At 37.5% G+C, this 19,366-nt stretch overlaps 1 protein-coding gene across 1 annotated transcript; it reads right to left on the bottom strand.

Moving 5' to 3' along the window:
- Positions 1-5,558: 5,558 nt before the first annotated feature.
- Positions 5,559-19,285, bottom strand: lin52 (lin-52 DREAM MuvB core complex component). The gene is made up of 6 exons (XM_079386271.1): positions 19,245-19,285; positions 18,622-18,696; positions 18,440-18,477; positions 18,291-18,357; positions 17,983-18,066; positions 5,559-7,256 (listed from the first exon to the last, which is right to left on the bottom strand). Exons 1-6 carry the CDS (start codon positions 19,261-19,263, stop codon positions 7,201-7,203), a joined length of 339 nt encoding a protein of 112 aa, XP_079242397.1. The 5' UTR covers positions 19,264-19,285; the 3' UTR covers positions 5,559-7,200.
- Positions 19,286-19,366: the final 81 nt, after the last annotated feature.

Here is a 19,366-nt window from a genome sequence, read left to right as displayed (position 1 = left end):
AAAAAAAAAAAAAAAAATATATATATATATATATATATATATATATATATATATATATATATATATATATATATATATATAAATAAACAGGCAAACCTGACAAATTGGTCATTTTATAAATAGCCTAATCTGTTTTATAAAACTAATAAAAAACTCAATCTAAGGCCGAAAGCTTGTCGGTGAAATAGATTGCTTTATAGCTCATTTCTGTTGGATGCTGAAGGATTCCAGAACCTGTAAGGATTTATAGGCTAATTCTTGTCGCTATATATTTCTCCTTTGCAAAAGCTAAAACTCTTTTTAGGCTTAAAATCAAAGGCTTCGTTCATAAGTGTAAGGCTCTAAATAATGAATATAAATGGGTCATGATGTCTGAGATTATAAAACAGAAAACACGTGTCAAGTTCTGAGAATATTTACAAATGATTTTGACAACGTTTATAAGTGGCATTCCGTTTGATCTTTCTAGGAAAAAAGGCCATAATATTGAATTTTCAAATGATTATAATTATAAAATTGTAAGACAAAATTGCTTTGCTGTTTATTTTAAGATATAGTGGCAAAATTTCATTTTCAAGAGTTTCAGCTTTTTAATTAGAGCCATAAATAATAAAACTAAAAACGGGTGTATTTCTCAATCACATCTATAGGAAATCAGCTTACACAAGCATGACATTTGATATTTAATTCATATTGGTCAAGCCTGGAAGCAGAGGGCCATCAAGATTTTTCGGTGTCCAATTTTATTTGTTTACAATAATACAAAGAGTCTATAGCCTGTGTTTAATTTATGGGGGAAAGTCCAGGTAGGCCCTACATTACATTTGTTATTCTTACACTTTCAGAAGAACTGTTGCATATAAAACATAGTTGTACCCATTTGAACAGACTGCAAAATATAGCTTATTCTAATTACATCCAAGTTTCTTTAATACACCGAGGTCTAATCAGCTATTACTAAATTACAGTGGGATTTTCATTCGTTTTGCAGATAATTTGTGGCACAATTTGGACATCTGGACAGATAATTACTGGGATATAATTTATGGAAATGAGCAGCGAGCCGTTGATGGAGACAGAGATAACACCAATCTTATCAAAGTGCCATGTGCTGATGCATAAATAAACGTCATGATTCATACCACACCAGCAGAACATCAGACCCGAGCGCGCGCTCCCGCGAGACAGCGCCTGATCTGTGGCTTTCCTAGCTAATTAATAGCTACACCCAAGACTCCCGAGATGTTTTATCGCGCTGAAGTGGCCTGATAATAACCATACCCCCAATTTTACTAATAAAGGTGCACCGTAATCCCGTTTAAACAGCTTAAAACATAGAAAACCCATGTGATTTGTGGCCTTATGGGACATTATTCAATTACCCATCCGTTCTAATTCTTTGTTGGCCTGGCTCCATGGCAATTACATGAGATGATCATCAAAACTGGCAGCCACACAAAAGTAAAGTTTAATTACATATAGGAATATAGCAAACGACTGATCTGCAAATTTAGACAACAAATGCGTAAGCAGTGCAAGAGAATAAAACTTCACGCAAGAGTTTCCGGCCGCGTCGCCTCAACGCATTAAACCCCGCACCGCTGAGCAAAATATTACAGCTGCAATTACACAGGCACCAGTTGAAACTAATTAGAAGCCATTAAGTGGAAATTTCATTAAGGGTAATGAAGAAATCAATGTTATCAAAATATGCTAATGACACATCACCCGGTCTAGATAAACCCATCTATTCACAAGGCTTGCTCTGTCAAAGCAGCCTGTCAATTACAAACTGCCTCCTGCCCTCTCATAGCCACCGCTTCTGCTGTAATCTGTGCTGGGCTTTGTTGTTTATTGTGAAAGGGAAAAAAAACCCACTCTCCCTCCATGGCTTTTAATAATCCATCTGAAAATGACTGCATCCTGATTTACATGCATAAGAGGACAACTAATAAAGCTGTAGAGTAGGAAAGATTTAGTTCAGTCATTCGTGTAGATTGGGTGGCCTATCAAAGACTGGAAGATCTGATGGTGGTAGATTAAAAGGCAAACAGCTGTTGCAAAATTTGTCCCCCTACCCCTCTCTCTTGGAATATTCAGTCTCTTGTGGGCCTATTGCCTACTTATTTTAAGTGAAATCCACCATACAAGCACAAAGTAAGCAGTTGAGATACTGAAAAAGCGATTGCGATAGTCAAACAGATGGATGGCAAATTACACCGCTGCCTTGACCTCTACCAAAAATATGGGACGCAACCCTTGTGTACTTTTTCAAAGCTGCTAAAATGAGAGTTTGCCCAAACTTGTAACAATTACAGTATAATGTGATGAATACAAATAAAGACCTCTCTTATATTGAAATGCTTGACTGCTATTTGTCTTTACGAAGAACTTTCACTGCTGGAAGGTCACTGCAAGGTAATGAGCTTTGGGATGGGGCTGTATTATAGGGACATTGTATTGCATTAGTCCGGCCCCTACACAGATTGCTGGTGCTTGATCTTCTCATGCCAGGCAATCTAAATGAAGAATCACTTGTGCTCTTCTGGTCATAATTCTGTATTTGCAATGTATTGGAAGTGATGAATTGTTTTTAATGTTGCATTTTGTTTTTGTACACCAAGCGCACACACACACACACACACACACACACACACACACACAAACACACATACACAGTCTGCAGCAGCATAAAGGAGTATCTCCTAACTAAATCTCTCCCCTTCATCCAGAACCTCTGATATCTTACTGGATATTGTTTAGCATTAATTGTATTAACGTGACCTTTATTACGATCATTCAATCATTCATTTTTAGCATGAAAACAATCAATACTGTGCCTGAAGATACTTATTGCTTCCCTTCACTTTTCGTGACATCTTAGCTTGTTATATGTTTTTATGGGGCAATCATAGGGAAACATTTCTGAACAAGACCTAGCAGAATGTATATTAATAAATGCAATACAGTTAAGCGATCATTTCTGGTATACCGTTCAAAAATTTGGGGTCAGTAAGATTTTTTTTTTTTTTAAGAAATCAATACTTTTATTCAGTGATGAATTGATTAAATTGATCAAAAGTGACAATAAAGACATTTATAATGTCACAAAAGATTTCTATTCCAAATAAATACCATCCTTTTGAACTCTCCATCTATCAAAGAATTCTGAAAAAAATATCAGTTTCCATAAAAATGTTAGGCAGTACGACTATTTTCAACATCAATTGTAAGAATATTTTACAACATACTACTATATTTATGATCAGCATAAGAGACTGACTTCAAAAACATTTAAAAAAATCCTTTGAAAGGTATTATGTTTAAAGAAATATTCCAGGTTCGATACAATCGAGAGTGCTTGTGATTACAATTTACCATCCCTCCTTTTCTTTAAAACAACAAAACTTGCAGTGAGGCACTTAATGGAAGTGAACGGGGGAAACACGTAATTAAAATACTCACCGTTTCAAATGTAATGACATGACAACAACAATAATAAACAAGTTAATAAACAAGTTTTACCTAAAGAATTACTGTACAGTAGGTGCTTTTATACAATCATAAGCTTTACATTTCCATTTTTATATTCTCCAAATGTTGGCCTCATTCACTTCCACCGCATCAAACTCTGTAATCTAGTGATTACCACCAAAAAATTATTTTTGGTGGTAATCACTATTAAACTATTAAAGTGCTGTCGACTGAGCTTAACTTGTATTGAACCCAGCATGTTCTTTTTACAAAGCAAAATCAGCTATTTTTAAAAGTTAAGAAACCTGTGTTGAATTAAACTGAAGGTGTTTTAAAGTTACTGCGAAGGCTACTGGGAATCTCCTTTTCCTGAGACAGCAGTCTGATAATGGCAAACACCATGTGCTGAGTAGGTGAAAAAAAAAGGAAACTGTAGAGTTCTCTCCCTCACAAACAGCCAAGGGCCCGATGACCCCCTGATGGAGAGAGAGTTTGCTCCAGTTTTCTCATACAGCTCCCACAATAGCATGTTTGGAAGCTGCCTGCCGGCATTGCTTAATTAGGCGAGGAGTTGATTAATTTGCACTAATTGACAGCTAATTAAAGGCCTGAGGGCACATCGGATTGACATTTGTTAGGGCAGCAAGGCCCGTCGAGGTCAGGGCAGCGGGTTGTTTATGGCTGTGCTGGTGTTTCTGGAGACAGACCCTCTGTGGGGAATGACCCTCATCTTAAGGAGGATGTCTGGACAGGACCTATGACAGGCCACGACTACTGGCGGGTGTCATTATGTGAACCGCAGCTTCCGTGATGTCAGTTTCCTGACCGGTCCGCTCACAACAGTCACTGCACATCACTACTGTCACAAAGTATGAGGGCAACAAAGTGGAACGGACGCAATTGCACAGAACCAACAAGTGCAAAGTTGTGTCAAACTTCATGAAGTCTACGAATTAGACTATTAATAGATCAACAACAGGACAGAGAACATATACACTCATTCAGCTAGTATGTGAGACTGTTTGCCAAAAGAAAAAGTTGAAAATATCTGCTAGAGAATAGTCAAGCTTACTTCAATTATTACAGCCAAACCTGCACAGAGAAAGCATTTTGTTATTCAAAATTTGGTAACACTTTATTTTGGTGTCCTTCTTACGACGTTACATACTTCCAGTAATAACAGTAAATTATGCAAATACCTACCCCCCCTTAGTTACTGTTGCTATGTCTGACAAGCCACACATCATGTTCTCACGCAGTGAAAAATACAACATGGAGCTAAGAGGACACTGACATCCAAGAGCTGGACAGATTACTTCAAAATTGTAGCCCGTTTCTGATTCGAAATTACACGACAAAAATTGTAGTTAGTAACATAATCCATAATACACATTTTAGGTAGAATACTTTTTGATTAAGTTTTACCCAAGTCGTTTATCACATTGATTTAAATAGGATAATATTGTATCATATTGCTACAGCTACAAAGAGTAAGAAATGATATTTCATTAGTTGTAATTAATAACATGAAGTGCATTAAACATTACGTTATGTTAAGTTTTCCCAAACTGAGGTTTGTAAATGAACTGCAGGGACTTCATGAGTTTAATGAAAAGCTAATTATTAATTCAATCATAAAAATGGGAAATTAAAATAAATCATTTTAGAATAACATCAAAATAAAACACTTTCTAAAGAAATAAAATATTTAATTTGTTTACCTGTATGTCATGTGACCTTTAATGAACATGCAAATATGATGCTTAATTATTAAAATATTTATTTTAAAATCAAAGTAAATATATTAGGTGAAAGATGTTCAGATGACAAAAAAGTTTGACTAAATTATTGCTATTGTGTGAATAATATGCAATCACATAATCAAAAAAAGGAACTAGTCTGATTGCAAGTGTTACAAGTACAAAGTCTTAGCTTTCCAATTTGGTCATTTTTGAGAAATTCAAACAACAAATACCATTTTTGTGGCTTTTTCGTCGTGACAGATCACTGAAGCACCTCAGTTCAAGAGGCACGTGAACCGATTGTCTCTTCATATTTACTTAAAGCACAAAATAAAAATGAATGAACATTAAAATGTATTTTATTTCAACCGCGGAAAGATGTCAATACACACCATTTTTCAAATTCAAGTCCACTGAAGTTAATCTGATGTTACTCTCCTGCCATATTTGTTTGTCTGACAAAATGTCGGCTTCTTCATTATGATTGGTCAGATCACCTGTCAGTCAAGCTCCTGTGAAGGGCCAATTACATCCAACCTTAAACCTAACCCTATAGTAGGTACATGTTGTTAATATTACTTACAGTTGTTTGCTCATAAGTTCATTGCTGTCCATTTAATTTTCCAGCATTGTGGCCGATTTGCAGATTGTACCTCGGAAATTATCTGTATTTTCATATTTCCCATTGATTTCTTTTGATGGTCATTTTTGACCACAAAGAATTTTTCTTTACAATAATTTTTCCATTTCCAATCATGTCCAATTCTTGTCTGTTCATAGCCAATGGCACAGAAAATCACAAAGAATAATTCTGATTAAGTTAATCTTTAAAAAAAAATCAAACTATAAACATTTTTGGTAGAGCACAGCAGGATTAAACTTGCAACAAAAAAGCTCATTTAGACAATTAAAAAATAAAAAAAGAGGGCAAATCTGGGTCCACCAGAATGGGATCAGACACCAGCAGTAGCTTTGCAGGGTCTTAACTGCAGCTTCCTCGTTCTATGTGAATCAGAAAGAAAATTAGGGGCTTATTAGGCACTGGGGGAGAGGCATACCTCTAAGAATTGGTGGGAGCAGGAGTGAACACTCGCCAACCGCAGCCGAAGCCTCTACGACATCTCCAGCCGAGAACAGTCCTGGCCACTGTCTCGCCTAATTACGCTCGCCAGAGCGTTCTTTGTTTGCCGTTCAGCATGCCTGTCTGATTCCCTTTTCTCCCAGACCGTTTGCGCCAATGTCCCTGGAAGTGTGCTAATTAGAGAAGAAATGGCCCTAGTAATTATGTCAACTCTTGTTAACAGGGATGACAATGAGAAATATTATTTTTACGCAATGTTTTGTGCTGGGGGCCTTCAAAACTTCCAATTCCCATTAAATAGCAAAAATGGCCCTGCACTGGTGTGGAAGCACTCTCATGTCAAAGCCTTTTACATGTCCGGAGCAAAAGAGGGACGTTAATGGAGCAGTCGATGGAGTGGCACAGGCATTAAGTTATTTCCCTAATTAAAAGTTTGAATGCTACTTCATGAACTCCCTCATTGTTTCATGGAAGCTACTTTTAGGAAACATCACTGGATGGCTGCGCTAGCGGATGCCAAAAGCGTCTTTAAAATGTTGAAAACAAAACAAACAAAAAAATCTAGGAGGGGCATGTAGACAAGAGCACAACCAAACACTGTACTTTAAACAACACTGTATTTTTATTAAAACAACTGAAGTTGTATTAAACTGTAGAGTGAAAAATAAATACATTTATGAACATTTATTGAAAAGCACAGCAACATCCTACCCTTTACTCTGCGCCTGTCATTTAAAGAAATTAAACATATATACAAAAACGGAGTGGTGTTATGATGTTTTGACCGCAAATCAGTCGAATATTAGTGAAAGCGTTTAGCGTATCATGCTACTGTTTTCTGCCTTACAAGCTCACAATCAACTGGCAGCCAACCCGACAGGTCAGCGATCACCATCTGGGTCTTCACTTTTTGGGTCTCTCCAAGATGTTCAGGAATTTTCCTCTTGTCATTTCTCGAGCTGGAAAAGGAAAAATGTCAATAGGTTATTGTAATATCAAGTCTCCAAAACTGATCAGACACAGATAAAGTAACTTTCCACGGAATATTTTAATCAGGGAGAGTAAATATAATGCACATCATTAAAGTTGTTCTATTGAACTCATTTTCATTCTCGAAGCTCCATCTACATAATCTACAGGACACTCTGCTGGTCGTTTAGAAATGGAGGTGTAGTGGCTATGACCTCTCCTGTGGTCAGGCTGACACAGGCATTCATGAGCTGCTGGCTGTGTTTTTCAGACGGGAAGTGATAGGTGTGAGGGACAGGGTAAGCTATGGTGTTGGGTGGCAGCTAATGAAATAATGTGGCGGATTGTAATTTAGATGAGCTGCCCTGTGTGGCATCTTAATGACAGGCACAAGTGTCAGTGGATTCAGCTGCCTATCACTGGATTAAACATGAAGCTACCTGGATTCAGACTGTTTAATAAGGTTAATATTGTTACAGGATTTAGTGGTTGTAGTAAAAATAATTAAAAGGATCACGAGAACGAAGTAGCATCAACACACTCTTTCCTTTAATGAACGTTAAATAACATTAAACTCAGGCAAAGACAAAGGGAGAACTGAGGACTTATAAAGGAACATGAACAAAAGAGCAAACAAGATGATTAATACAAAACAGGTGAATGGAATAAATGATGATTAATTAAACTAGGACAGGAAAAAACAAATATGGTCAAAACAGAACTGAAAGGAAACCGACACGTGACAGATATCGCCCCCCTACCGGAAGGCGTAACATACACACAGGGGAGGGGGGGCGGGCGCCCTGGAGGCTGGAGCAGAGCCAGGACAGGGAGGAGACATGGGAAGCCTCCAGGGCGGATCTGGGGACTCGGAAGGCCATGGCAGATCAGGGGACTCGGAAGCCCATGGCGGCCCACACAAGCCGTGACTATATGGCCCCCCCCCAAAAAAAGTTCTTGGGGAAGTTCCCCTCTGGGAGCCACTGAGGAGCGGGCTCTGTGGGGTGCTCTGGAGGAGCGGGCACTTGAGGGCGCTCTGGAGGAGCGGAGCTGGACGGAACCAGCGGGGACACAGGAGAGCTGGATGGGACCAGCGGAGACGCAGGAGAGCTGGACGGGACCAGCGGAGATGCAGGAGAGCTGGACGGAGCAGCTGGACGGGACCAGCGGAGACGAAGGAGGGTACTTGCGAGGAGCAGGCACTGGAGGGCACTTGCGAGGAGTGGAGCTGGCCGACTTGGGGAACTCAGGAGACGAAGGGCTGGACGGGACCAGCTGAGTCGAAGGAGGGCTGGACGGGACCATCGGAGACGAGGGAGATTCTGGGGTTAGAGTGGGCGCATCAATCTCCATAGGAAGTGCCATGTCCAAGAGCGCAGGAACAAGTGTCGGTGGACCTGCCATACTCTTTGCCGGCGGGCTTGCCATACTTTCTGTAGGCGGCGGCAGCACAATCATTGCCGCAAAAACAGGTCTGGGCTTGGTAAGATTTTACATTTTTGAAATAAGTCTCTTATGCTCACCAAGTCTGCATTTAACTGATCAAAAATAGGGTATAAGCAGTAATATTGTGAAATATTATTAGAATTTAAAACAACTGTTTTATATGTTAATATATTTTAAATAGTAAATTTTCCTGAAATTAAACTTGACTTGAAATAAATAAATAAATAAATAAATATATATATATATATATATAGCAACTTAATGCAAGCTTGCTGTATAAAAGTATGTTTCTTTCAATAAATATAAAAATCTTACTGACCCTACAACAGAAAATATATTTTAAGTAATACATTTCAAATGTATCAGTACATTAAAAATATTTTGTTTTAATATTCTTTTTAATTGACTTTATATTCATCATACACATACGTTGAATGTAAGATGGTGTGTATTATAACCGGTGTTAAATCAAGCTCAACTAACTAAACAAGCAGAACAATCTCACAAAAATGCAATGACATAATACATTAAAATGCATTGTACACGAATTAAAGGTTACAAAATACCCCAAATAACATTTTGGGGATAATTCACAGGAATGAAGAGCAGCTTGATTATTTCTATTTTCTATGGCACAGGTTCAAACAGTAGGCACATGAACACTTGAATCCTGACTATTAGATCCCTGAGAAAGCTACGAGTAAAGCCTGAAATGCAACCTAATCTTCAGTGTATTAATACAACAGATATCGCCATTATAAGTGAAACACTTAAGTAACGATAGGCATTATAAGATAATACAGTCATTAAGCATTCACACTGCAGTCTCACTGTGAGAGATTAGTGCCTTAAGTGCTTTCTATAAGTAAATGTGTGTCTTAATCCCAGGTTTAATGTCAACGATAGGGCGGCTAAGGCTTTGTTAAATGGGCCACTGGTTTCTGGAGGGGTCCACAAACAGGGGGAAAGAGCTTCGTCATAGCTGAACTAACAACCCCACTCTAACTCTTACTACCCCTCTCCCAAACTCCCTCACATTTTCTGTCCAAAACAATACAGAAGTCTGTCTGGCTAAGCATTCTCCCATGAGACCCCTTCACCAGAGTGCACCCCTCTGATCCACTCATTAATTAGATTTCCATTTATCCTCAATTCCCGTCAGAGCAGAAGGGAAATGATTTGCATTGAGTGAGTTAGATTAAAAAAGGGAGTGTAGAGGGTCCTGCCAGCTAGCCTCGCGCAAACACACACACGCGCACACGCACACACACACACAGACAGACAGACAGACAGACAGACAGACAGACAGACAGAGACAAGTATGAGCATTTACACACACGCACAAATCTAGTGCTGTCACTGGACGGGGCAGATCAATACTGATTAGCAGGAGTTAGAGATTTGTTTAGTTGATTAGAAAGGTCAATTACTAATTCTGTACTTAGTTAATCAGCAGCTTGTTGCCGGTGACATCCATACTAAATGCATATTATGGATTCCAAAGGCCATATTATCTTCTTGATGTTGTATGTACACTCATTAATATTTCAATGAAGCAAATATGCTTCATGATGAGTTAATAGACAAAATAACGTTAACACAGGTGAGCTGATACATGAGCAGAATTAAAGTGTTACAAACTGTAATGTATGGTTGCTTTAAATAAGTTTTTCTTAATATATATTGAAAATATTTAGATATTTTTATTAAGTGATAAATAGATACACATCTATACACATTTATGATAAATATATACACATCTTTATGTTAAATTGTACATTAAATGTCATATACTGTAATATAATAACATAATAAAATAGTAGGCCTATACAATGTAATATACTCTACAACTTTTTCAACTACTTAATTACATTAATATACAACACACACACACACATGTAAATGACAGCTATAATTTTTTACTAACATATAGTTAAAATATAAAATAGTTAATATATAACATGCAGAAATCGTATTATATATTATTATAATATAAAGTGTAATAATTAAATATACTATATTAATAAAATAAATAGATTAATAAATTACAGCTATAATTTTTAACTAAAATATAGTGTGTGTGTGTGTATGTATGTATATACGTCACAGACATATACACACATACATATATATATACACACACACACACACACATACATGCATACAAACACAGAGCTCATGTATGTATATTAAATAATAAATGCATAGGTTTGCACGCAGCACACTGAATGAAATATGATCAATTATGTTACCATTAAACTTTTCTGTTTCAAAATCAATGCAGTTTAACTGTAATGAATGCTCTTTTATCTTTGGAGATGTAAGCATCTTTTAGAGGCCATTAAAGGACATCTAGAGACAAAATGGTTTGTTGTTAAGCCTAAGGAGAAAATGAATCCCTAGACCTTAAACTGAATTCTCTCCAAAACCTGACTGCCCCAATTCACTTTCATTAGAAGTCAAACACACTAATCGTGCCCCTGTTGCGCATCTGAAACTGCCACTTGGCTATTACGGGGAGTAATCTTTATTTAATAGATTTAACATCCATTCTCGTTGCCAAAACCTCATGGGATCGGGGAAGGACAGACACACGCTCACACACAAACCCACCCTCTCATCCCTGCATTGGAACACATACACCTGATGCTCATGTTTGTGTTCAAAATTCAATTACCTACTTATTGATACTTCACAGAGATATTTAAGATGCAGACATGGTGAGTGATTTCCCAAGGGAGCCACTGCTTCCTCTTAATGTCCCAGCCGAGAGCTCTCCTCTTCTCACCCCTCCCTCCAACCGCTTGACACCACGAATCATTACACACACGCGCTCACGAACGCCAGCCAACCCTGCCACAGCCTATCCCTGTTCAAGAGGTGTCCTTATTAATAGGCAATCAGTCAAAATTCATTCATTAAAAAGCCTAAAAGGTTTCACACAGGCACTATGATTAGCTAGGAAAGAAAATCCAATGAATTCCTAATGTATTTATGGAAATAAGGTGTCATTTCCGATCTGTTGACAGAGGTGGTGGCTAGGATAGAGAAGGGAGAGCGAGTTAGATGAATTCCCTCCACTCTCCCGCTGCGCTGGTCCAAATCTGAGCCGAGCTCGGATGTATCTGTGCGGTCAAAAGGTCTGAATGTCGTCATAGCAAGTCAGGGTCAAAACGAAGGGAAATTAAGGATTATATTTTGAATGTGATTCCACAAACATTCCCTTCTCCAGTCGGGCAGTGTAATGGCCATAAAGCAGCAGGAGTAGTGTGTGAGGGGAGGGGAGGGGAAGATGAGAGGACAGGAAGACAGAGGACAGTAAAGTTGAGGAGAGCTTTCCCCCAGCTCAGCCTGTCATCTAGCAGCACTTCATAACTGCTTGCCCCTGCGGTCGGGTGTCTCTGATGGATTGATGGAAGCACATTACTACGGTAGGGTAGCATCACTGCAATCATATTCAGCGACACACTCCGCTTAATAGAGAAGAGATTGATCTAGGGGAGGAGGCAGCGAACATTGGGGCCATTAGCGCTGGATGGGTGTGACCTTCATACTGGGTACAAGAACAGATTGAACAGCAGAAGGATCTTGGATGTTGCGAGCCAGAGTTTTGTTCCTAACTGTGAATCTTTAACTTTTAGCATGGTGCATCTGTACCAGTTTTCCTCCTATATGAAGCACCATGTATTTTTTGTACCAAGTTTTTGTGAGGAATTGTTAAAAAATATAGATACTACTTGAATATGCTTCCTGTATAACAAACATGTTTTTACATTTCTAAATTCAAATTCATTTCAAAGTTTTTATTTTAGATATTTTAGGACCCTTAAGGTCTGTAAAAATGATAAAACTCCTGACATTTCAATGTAGGAAAAAGGATTAAAAGACTGAACTTCATTTAAAAATAAAATAGTTTGGCATGATCTTTTATTTCTTAGGGAAAATAATATATGTACAGTGGGGCAAATAAGTATTTGATACACTGCCGATTTTTCAAGTTTTCCCACTTACAAAGAATGGAGAGATCTGTAATTTTCATCGTAGGTACACCTCAACTGTGAGAGACAGAATATTTAAAAAAAAAAAACAAAAAAAAAAAAACAGAAAATCACATTCTATGATTTTTAAATAATTAACTTTCATTTTTTGTATGAAATAAGTATTTGATCACCTACCAACCAGCAAGAATTCTGTCTCTCACAGACCTGTTAGCTTGTCTTTAAGAAGCCCTCCTATCCTCCACTCATTACCTGTATTAATTGCACCTGTTTGAACTCGTTACCTGTATAAAAGACACCTGTTCACACACTCAATCAATCAGACTCCAACCTCTCCACTATGGGCAAGACCAAAGAGCTGTCTAAGGACAAAATTGTAGACCTGCACAAGGCTGGGATGTGCTACAGGACAATAGGCAAACAGCTTGGTGAGAAGGCAACAACTGTTGGCGCAATTATTAGAAAATAGAAAAAATTCAAGATGACTATCAATCTCCCTCAGACTGGGGCTCCATGCAAGATCTCGCTTCGTGGAGTATCAATGATCCTGAGAAAGGTGAGGGATCAGCCTAGAACTACACAGGAGGACCTGGTCAATGACCTGAAGAGAGCTGGGACCACAGTCTCAACGGTTACCATTAGTAACACACTACACCGTCATGGATTAAAATCCAGCAGCGTGCACAAGGTCCCCCTGCTCAAACCAGCACACCATCCCAACCGTGAAGCATGGGGGTGGAAACATCATGCTTTGGGGGTGCTTTTCTGCAAAGGGGACAGGACGACGGCATCGTATTGAAGGGAGGATGGATGGGGCCATGTATCGCAAAATTTTGGGCAACAACCTCCTTCCCTCAGTAAGAGCATAGAAGATGGATCGTGGCTGGGTCTTCCAGCATACCTGAATGGAGGAGTGGGCCAAAATCCCTGCTGCAGTGTATGAAAACCTGGTCAAGAACTACAGGAAACGTCTGACCTCTGTAATTGTAAACAGGTTTCTGTACCAAATATTAAGTTCTATTTTTCTATTGTATCAAATACTTATTTCATGCAATAAAATGGAAATTATTCAAAAATCATACAATGTGATTTTCTGGATTTTTTTTAAATATTCTGTCTCTCACAGTTGAGGTGTACCTACGAAGAAAATTACAGATCTCCCCATTCTTTGTAAGTGGGAAAACTTGAAAAATCGGCAGTGTATCAAATACTTATTTGCCCCACTGTATATTTGCATTATATCCATACACTATAACAATTTCATAACACCATATAATGCATTCTAAAAAGATGATTAAGATATGCACACTCGCATGCATTTAAAGTGTAAAGAAAAGTGCAAAATATATTTTACTTGATAGTTACACTACATGACATTTCTAGCTTAATTTCTTGAAAACGGTACCACATGAAACCACCATAAATACCAACAGTATATTTAAAAGCTTTCTTCAATTGTATGTATCGTATTAATTTTTTTTAAAGACTACAATCTCCTATCGTGGACACTCTTATTTGTCTTTGAGCCATATGTCCTCCTATCGTAGCATCTGTAATAAACAGCAATCAAGATGTCTGTCCAGGGAAATATTAGACTAACTAGATTTAAGTGAGTGCTACTTTACTGTACAAAACTTGCCAGCATGATACTAGGATGGTTGCCAGGGTTTTGCTATATAGTTGCAAAGATGCTTGAAAGATACATAGCACATACATAGCTAAATCTGAAAAGCAATAGCACACCTCTCCTCAACAAGCTGTATGATTTGAGATATTATTCATGTTTAATCCTCAGGGTTAGGGAGTTTTGAAAACCCCTTAGTAGGCACTATTAATAAATATAATCTATTCCTATTATCCTGTTGCTTGTTTTGCTACTAAGCACACAAAAATACAGTAGCAATCTTGTTAGACCTACATGATATTTCCAGTTTATTTGACGCCCCGTTAAAAAAACACCCCCACAGTAGAAACAAGTGTGTTACTTCATCTGTGCAAGCCACCGCAGTGGAATCGGAGATATCATCAGCATCGCCTGAGGCCTGGCTGTCCCTGAGGAGCACTCTCCATTCAATTACCTTCAATAACAGTACTTATCTGTGTAGTGACTGGTCCTGTGGGAGCGGAGGGGCCTGATGACCATGCTCAGCAGCCCCCCGACAGCAGCATTCATCACGGCCCGCAGCAGATGGGTACTGGTGGGGGGCTGGAGGGGTAGGCACGCGTCAGGCCCTCCCACAACGTCCCTGATCAGCGTCACTCAGCTAGGAGAGGAGGGGTAAACGTCCCCAAGGAGACTGGTGTGGCACATGTCACGCTCACACGCACAAATAAATACACACACATACACACGATATCCTTATCTGCCTACGGTCGCACTTCTCATGTAGCAGTTCCAGATGAAAATGTGCTGATCCACTCAAAGTCAAGCTATTAAGATACTTAATATACTGTTATTTATACATTTTAAGCTTAACATAAGTAGACGATTAATCAAAGCTTAATTTATGCTGCTGTTGATCATATTTTTCCATCCCAAACATATGCGGCTAATGCGGCATCTGCATGTGCCCGAGGTGAAGGTCGAAATAAATATCTAAAACAAATGTGTGGCTGATAACCTTGCCTTTGGGGTGAGTTTTCACTGCCTGATTGCATTATCCCCATTAACCAGATCAGGACTTTAATGGCCATCGTGCCAAAGGTGCAGTAAATCTTTTTCCTCCTCCTCACCCTCCTGTCTCCTAATACTACCTCTCGTCAGCTCGTTTAAAGGCGCTGAAGAGAGAAAGAAACATGATGAAAAAGTAGCTCAGATTTACAAGGCTTCTCCTGACAGCTAGGAGAAGGAAGAAAATTAAACCACACCACATTAAAGGGCGCCGCGTTAAATGCTGCTCTGAGCCGAATGATAATCGTAATTTCATATCTGTCTCCTCAGTGCAGAGGCTTTACATACCAGTACGCTTATTTAAAATACCTTTACCGTATTGAAATATAAAATACTGAGAGGGTGCAGAACGTAATTCTGTAATATAATGAATTGATGTAAGCACAGAGCGGAGTACAGCTAGCCGAGTTCTTCTACAGTCATGTTATGCATTAGACGGTCTAAAAGATCATATTGCGAATCTGGGATTTTATCATTTAAACCTTAAAATAAGCACTGTAAGATTTTGAACTATGTAATACAAAGAAACATTATGATGAAGACTACAGTTATGTATGATTTTTTTTAATAATAAAGTCTTAGACTCAGCAAGGCTGCATTTGTTTGATTAACATGTAAAAAACAGTAATATTGTGAAATACAACTGCAATTTAAAAGAGCAGTTTTCTATTTTATTATATTTTAAAATGTAATTTATTTATGTTTTGCAAAGCTGAATTTTCAGCATTATTACTCCAGTCTTCAGTGTCACATGATCCTTCAGAAATGATTCTTATATGCCGATTTTCTACCAAAGAAACATTTTTGTTTTGCTGCTTAATATTTTTGGAAACTATAATACATTGTTTCAGGATTTTTTGATGAGTAAAAAATATTAAAAATATAATTATTTGAAAATGATACTTAAAATTGTAAATATCTTTACTGTCACATTTCTGATCAATTTAATTCATCCCGAATAGAAGTATTCCCTTCTTCAACTTTAGAACAGATAAAATGAATATGTCACATTTCATATTTTCCACTCTCTAGGTTACTAATCTAACAACATCGATCATGTGAAAACACCAACTGATGGTCAGATGTTCTTGTTTCCAATAAAGCACAAGACGCTCTTTGGATCATTCTCAAATTATGCTTGAGAACATGATCAATGGGTTTTATGTAAACCTTGTGGAGCTCATGTAGCTGACTATTTCTGACTATTATTTCGCTCAATGGCATAAAACTCTGACAAATCATGTTTGTCATAATCTTGGTTGAACGAGCCTACTTTAATCATGCTCTCTTGATGGAGATTTTACAGATCAGCAGTGAACTCACAAGGCCACCTCTCATCACTTCACCAGTATATTTTCCACATTACAGCACCAAGTCTGACCAGAGACTAAGGTAACCAGTGGTTGGGTATAGCCAAAGATATATAAGAAACAGATGTGAAATCAAACTCACACTAAATCACAGTTTTGTGGTGCACAGGTAATATATTAGATGGACAGGACCAGCTTTCAGAATTGGAAATTAATTTTCTTACTCCTGTTAAAATGAATAAATGTCTTGGAGCATGTTGCAATCCTACATCATGAACAAGCAGAGGACAAAATAACAGGAGGGTGGAGACATCTAGGTTGACTTATTACACTGCTAGCAGAAAGCCTACTGAGTGCAAAGTCAAAGATATTAAATACAGGCAGAACAGACTCAAGCCTTTCTATATGTAAAAAAATGCAATTTTTACATAGCAAAAGCAACATGGATGCTGTACCTAAAAGTGGCACATTTACCAGAGAGTTGGCACTTATACATAAATTCAGATGTTTTCAATATTATATGGTGAACACAGCAACATGAGATGCCATATTAAAAATATCAATGATAAAAAATCTTTACTCAAATATAATAGAATAATATATGAAAGAATATTTCAGATCAGTAAGACATTTAATTTATACTTGTTCGGAATAATATGGTAAATTCAAGCAAACTGATATAGTTTTGAGTGTGAGATTGAACTAGATTCACCCTAGTTTCTCATTGAAAGGAAGATCGCTGAGGGATTGTTTTGAACATGCCACGATAAGGTCAAAATGTCAGAAGAAATGTAATATATTTGAAACCAGTGTTACTCATTACTCACTTTTCAAATTGCACAATACTTGTACATTTGATGCCCATTTTCATCTAGAAAGTCATGGAAACGCTTATCTTTTCTTTTCTGTAATTAATACTACATCTAGCAATTCTGGGATATAACATTTCAGAGCTACTGGGCAACAAGCCAGTTCTGTTTAAATATAGAGTGGGGATTTATTTAAGACTTGCCAACTAAAATAAATGAATAAAATAAATATATAAATAAAGAAGTCACTTTTCTGGTATGTTTCAGATGGATTTAAGTGCTAAATTATTTATAATAATTCATAGGTTTTAAAGAAACTCTTTCATAAAGCTAACAGCAGGAAAAAAATGGTTAATAGCAGCTCTTGCGTTTCTTCTTTGCTAATATCGCCATCTAGTGGAGGCTTCACAAAGCCTACAAGCCACTTCTTAGTGCACAGATATATATAACTAGAATGTTTCAAAGAAACTAAGATTACTTACATTCTTCTAAACCCAACTGATAAGCCAGATTCTGCAGTCCCTTAACCTTCTCCATCAGATTTGCTGTGGTCAAACTTCCTAATTCTAAAACAACAACAAACATAAGAATAATAATATTTATAGTGCCAATGCCAAAAATAATAAAAAGATCATACCTTACAAAAATGCCACAGCTTCTCTAAATTCATATTGCAATTTGTCTAACTACATTAAGTTCTTTAATTTAACAAAGCATCTGTCAGATAACATCCATAACTTAAAAATGCTAAAATTATGCACTGAGAAGCTTGATTTAATTTGCTTCAGACCTTTCAACATTTCAATATCTTCTGACTCCAGTTCAGCCATCCACTTGGGCGGAGAATTCGTGATAGGCTGGAACAACAAACAGAAGTCTCAATTTCATGTCTGAATGCAAACCTTCAAAATAATTTAAATAATTTGATTATTTGCTCACATTTTTGAAGGATGCAGCAAATTCAGAGACACCCGGTACTGTTAAAATGTTAAACAAGTACATGGGACTTTCAAAACAACATTCATAGGTACATAGGTACAACAAACGTTAGGGTTATATTTGGAAACATTTGTGAATTTTACATCTTTAAAAAATACTATTTAGTTCAAATCAATACTTACACTGCTCCGGCCACAGGTCAGGTGAAGCTCGGTCAAGCTTTTCAAAACTTAGCAGAGAGGATTCAAAGTCCTCACCTAAATATATAACACATTAATAAATAAATGCTACCTGCCCTTTATTACAACACTGGTTTAAGTTTAAATGCTGTAACTTTCGGAGAAATAATCCTCATGTTTTGCAGAATATAATATTAATAATAAGTTTTATGTAATGTTATGACACGTCACATTAGAGATGTTATGTTTTCTCAGCTGTTTGTATTGTTGTGATCCAGCTGAGCTAGCTGCTTCGGATAGCAATGCTTATTAAAATAAACAAAAATACATATTTAAAAATAGAAGCAAGATACAAAAAGTATTCTTTTCCCGCATAATCGCTGCATCAAAGCTTTTGTATAATATTTAATCTAGTAACCGATGTCGTTTGACACGTAGCTTGCTAATGAGTGACTCCAAACTATTTTATGACACTATTCCGAGGGGAAACCCTTTTTTGAAACTGAATTCATCAATTAATTAAGAGGATATGTTGACCAGCATAACCGTTTATAAGGTTTAATCGGTCAGTTGCACTAGTACAATAACAACTAAAGTTACCAGGGAAAAGAGGAATTAAAATTTACCTCCATTCGGAGACGCCATCTTGACAACAACACACGTGATTCGAGGTAGCCAATGGCTGAAGGCCGTGGGTGCCTGTAGCCCCGCCCTCTTGTGTTGTGTGAGATGTCGCAAAGACTTTCAG

Source organism: Barbus barbus (genome assembly GCF_936440315.1).
Source record: "Barbus barbus genome assembly, chromosome: 30".
Classification (NCBI taxonomy): domain Eukaryota; kingdom Metazoa; phylum Chordata; class Actinopteri; order Cypriniformes; family Cyprinidae; genus Barbus; species Barbus barbus.
Note: the sequence above shows the minus strand (reverse complement) of the source record. Positions and strands in the feature narration are given on the sequence as shown.

What these genes read in the sequence shown, in the direction of transcription:
- lin52 (XM_079386271.1), bottom strand. An exon ending in TGACCTGTGGCCGGAGCAGT is followed by an intron (nt 18,478 to 18,621) that starts GTAAGTATTGAT and finishes ACATTTTAACAG; the next exon opens with TACCGGGTGTCTCTGAATTT. An exon ending in TCAGTTGGGTTTAGAAGAAT is followed by an intron (nt 7,257 to 17,982) that starts GTAAGTAATCTT and finishes TTCCTTTTCCAG; the next exon opens with CTCGAGAAATGACAAGAGGA.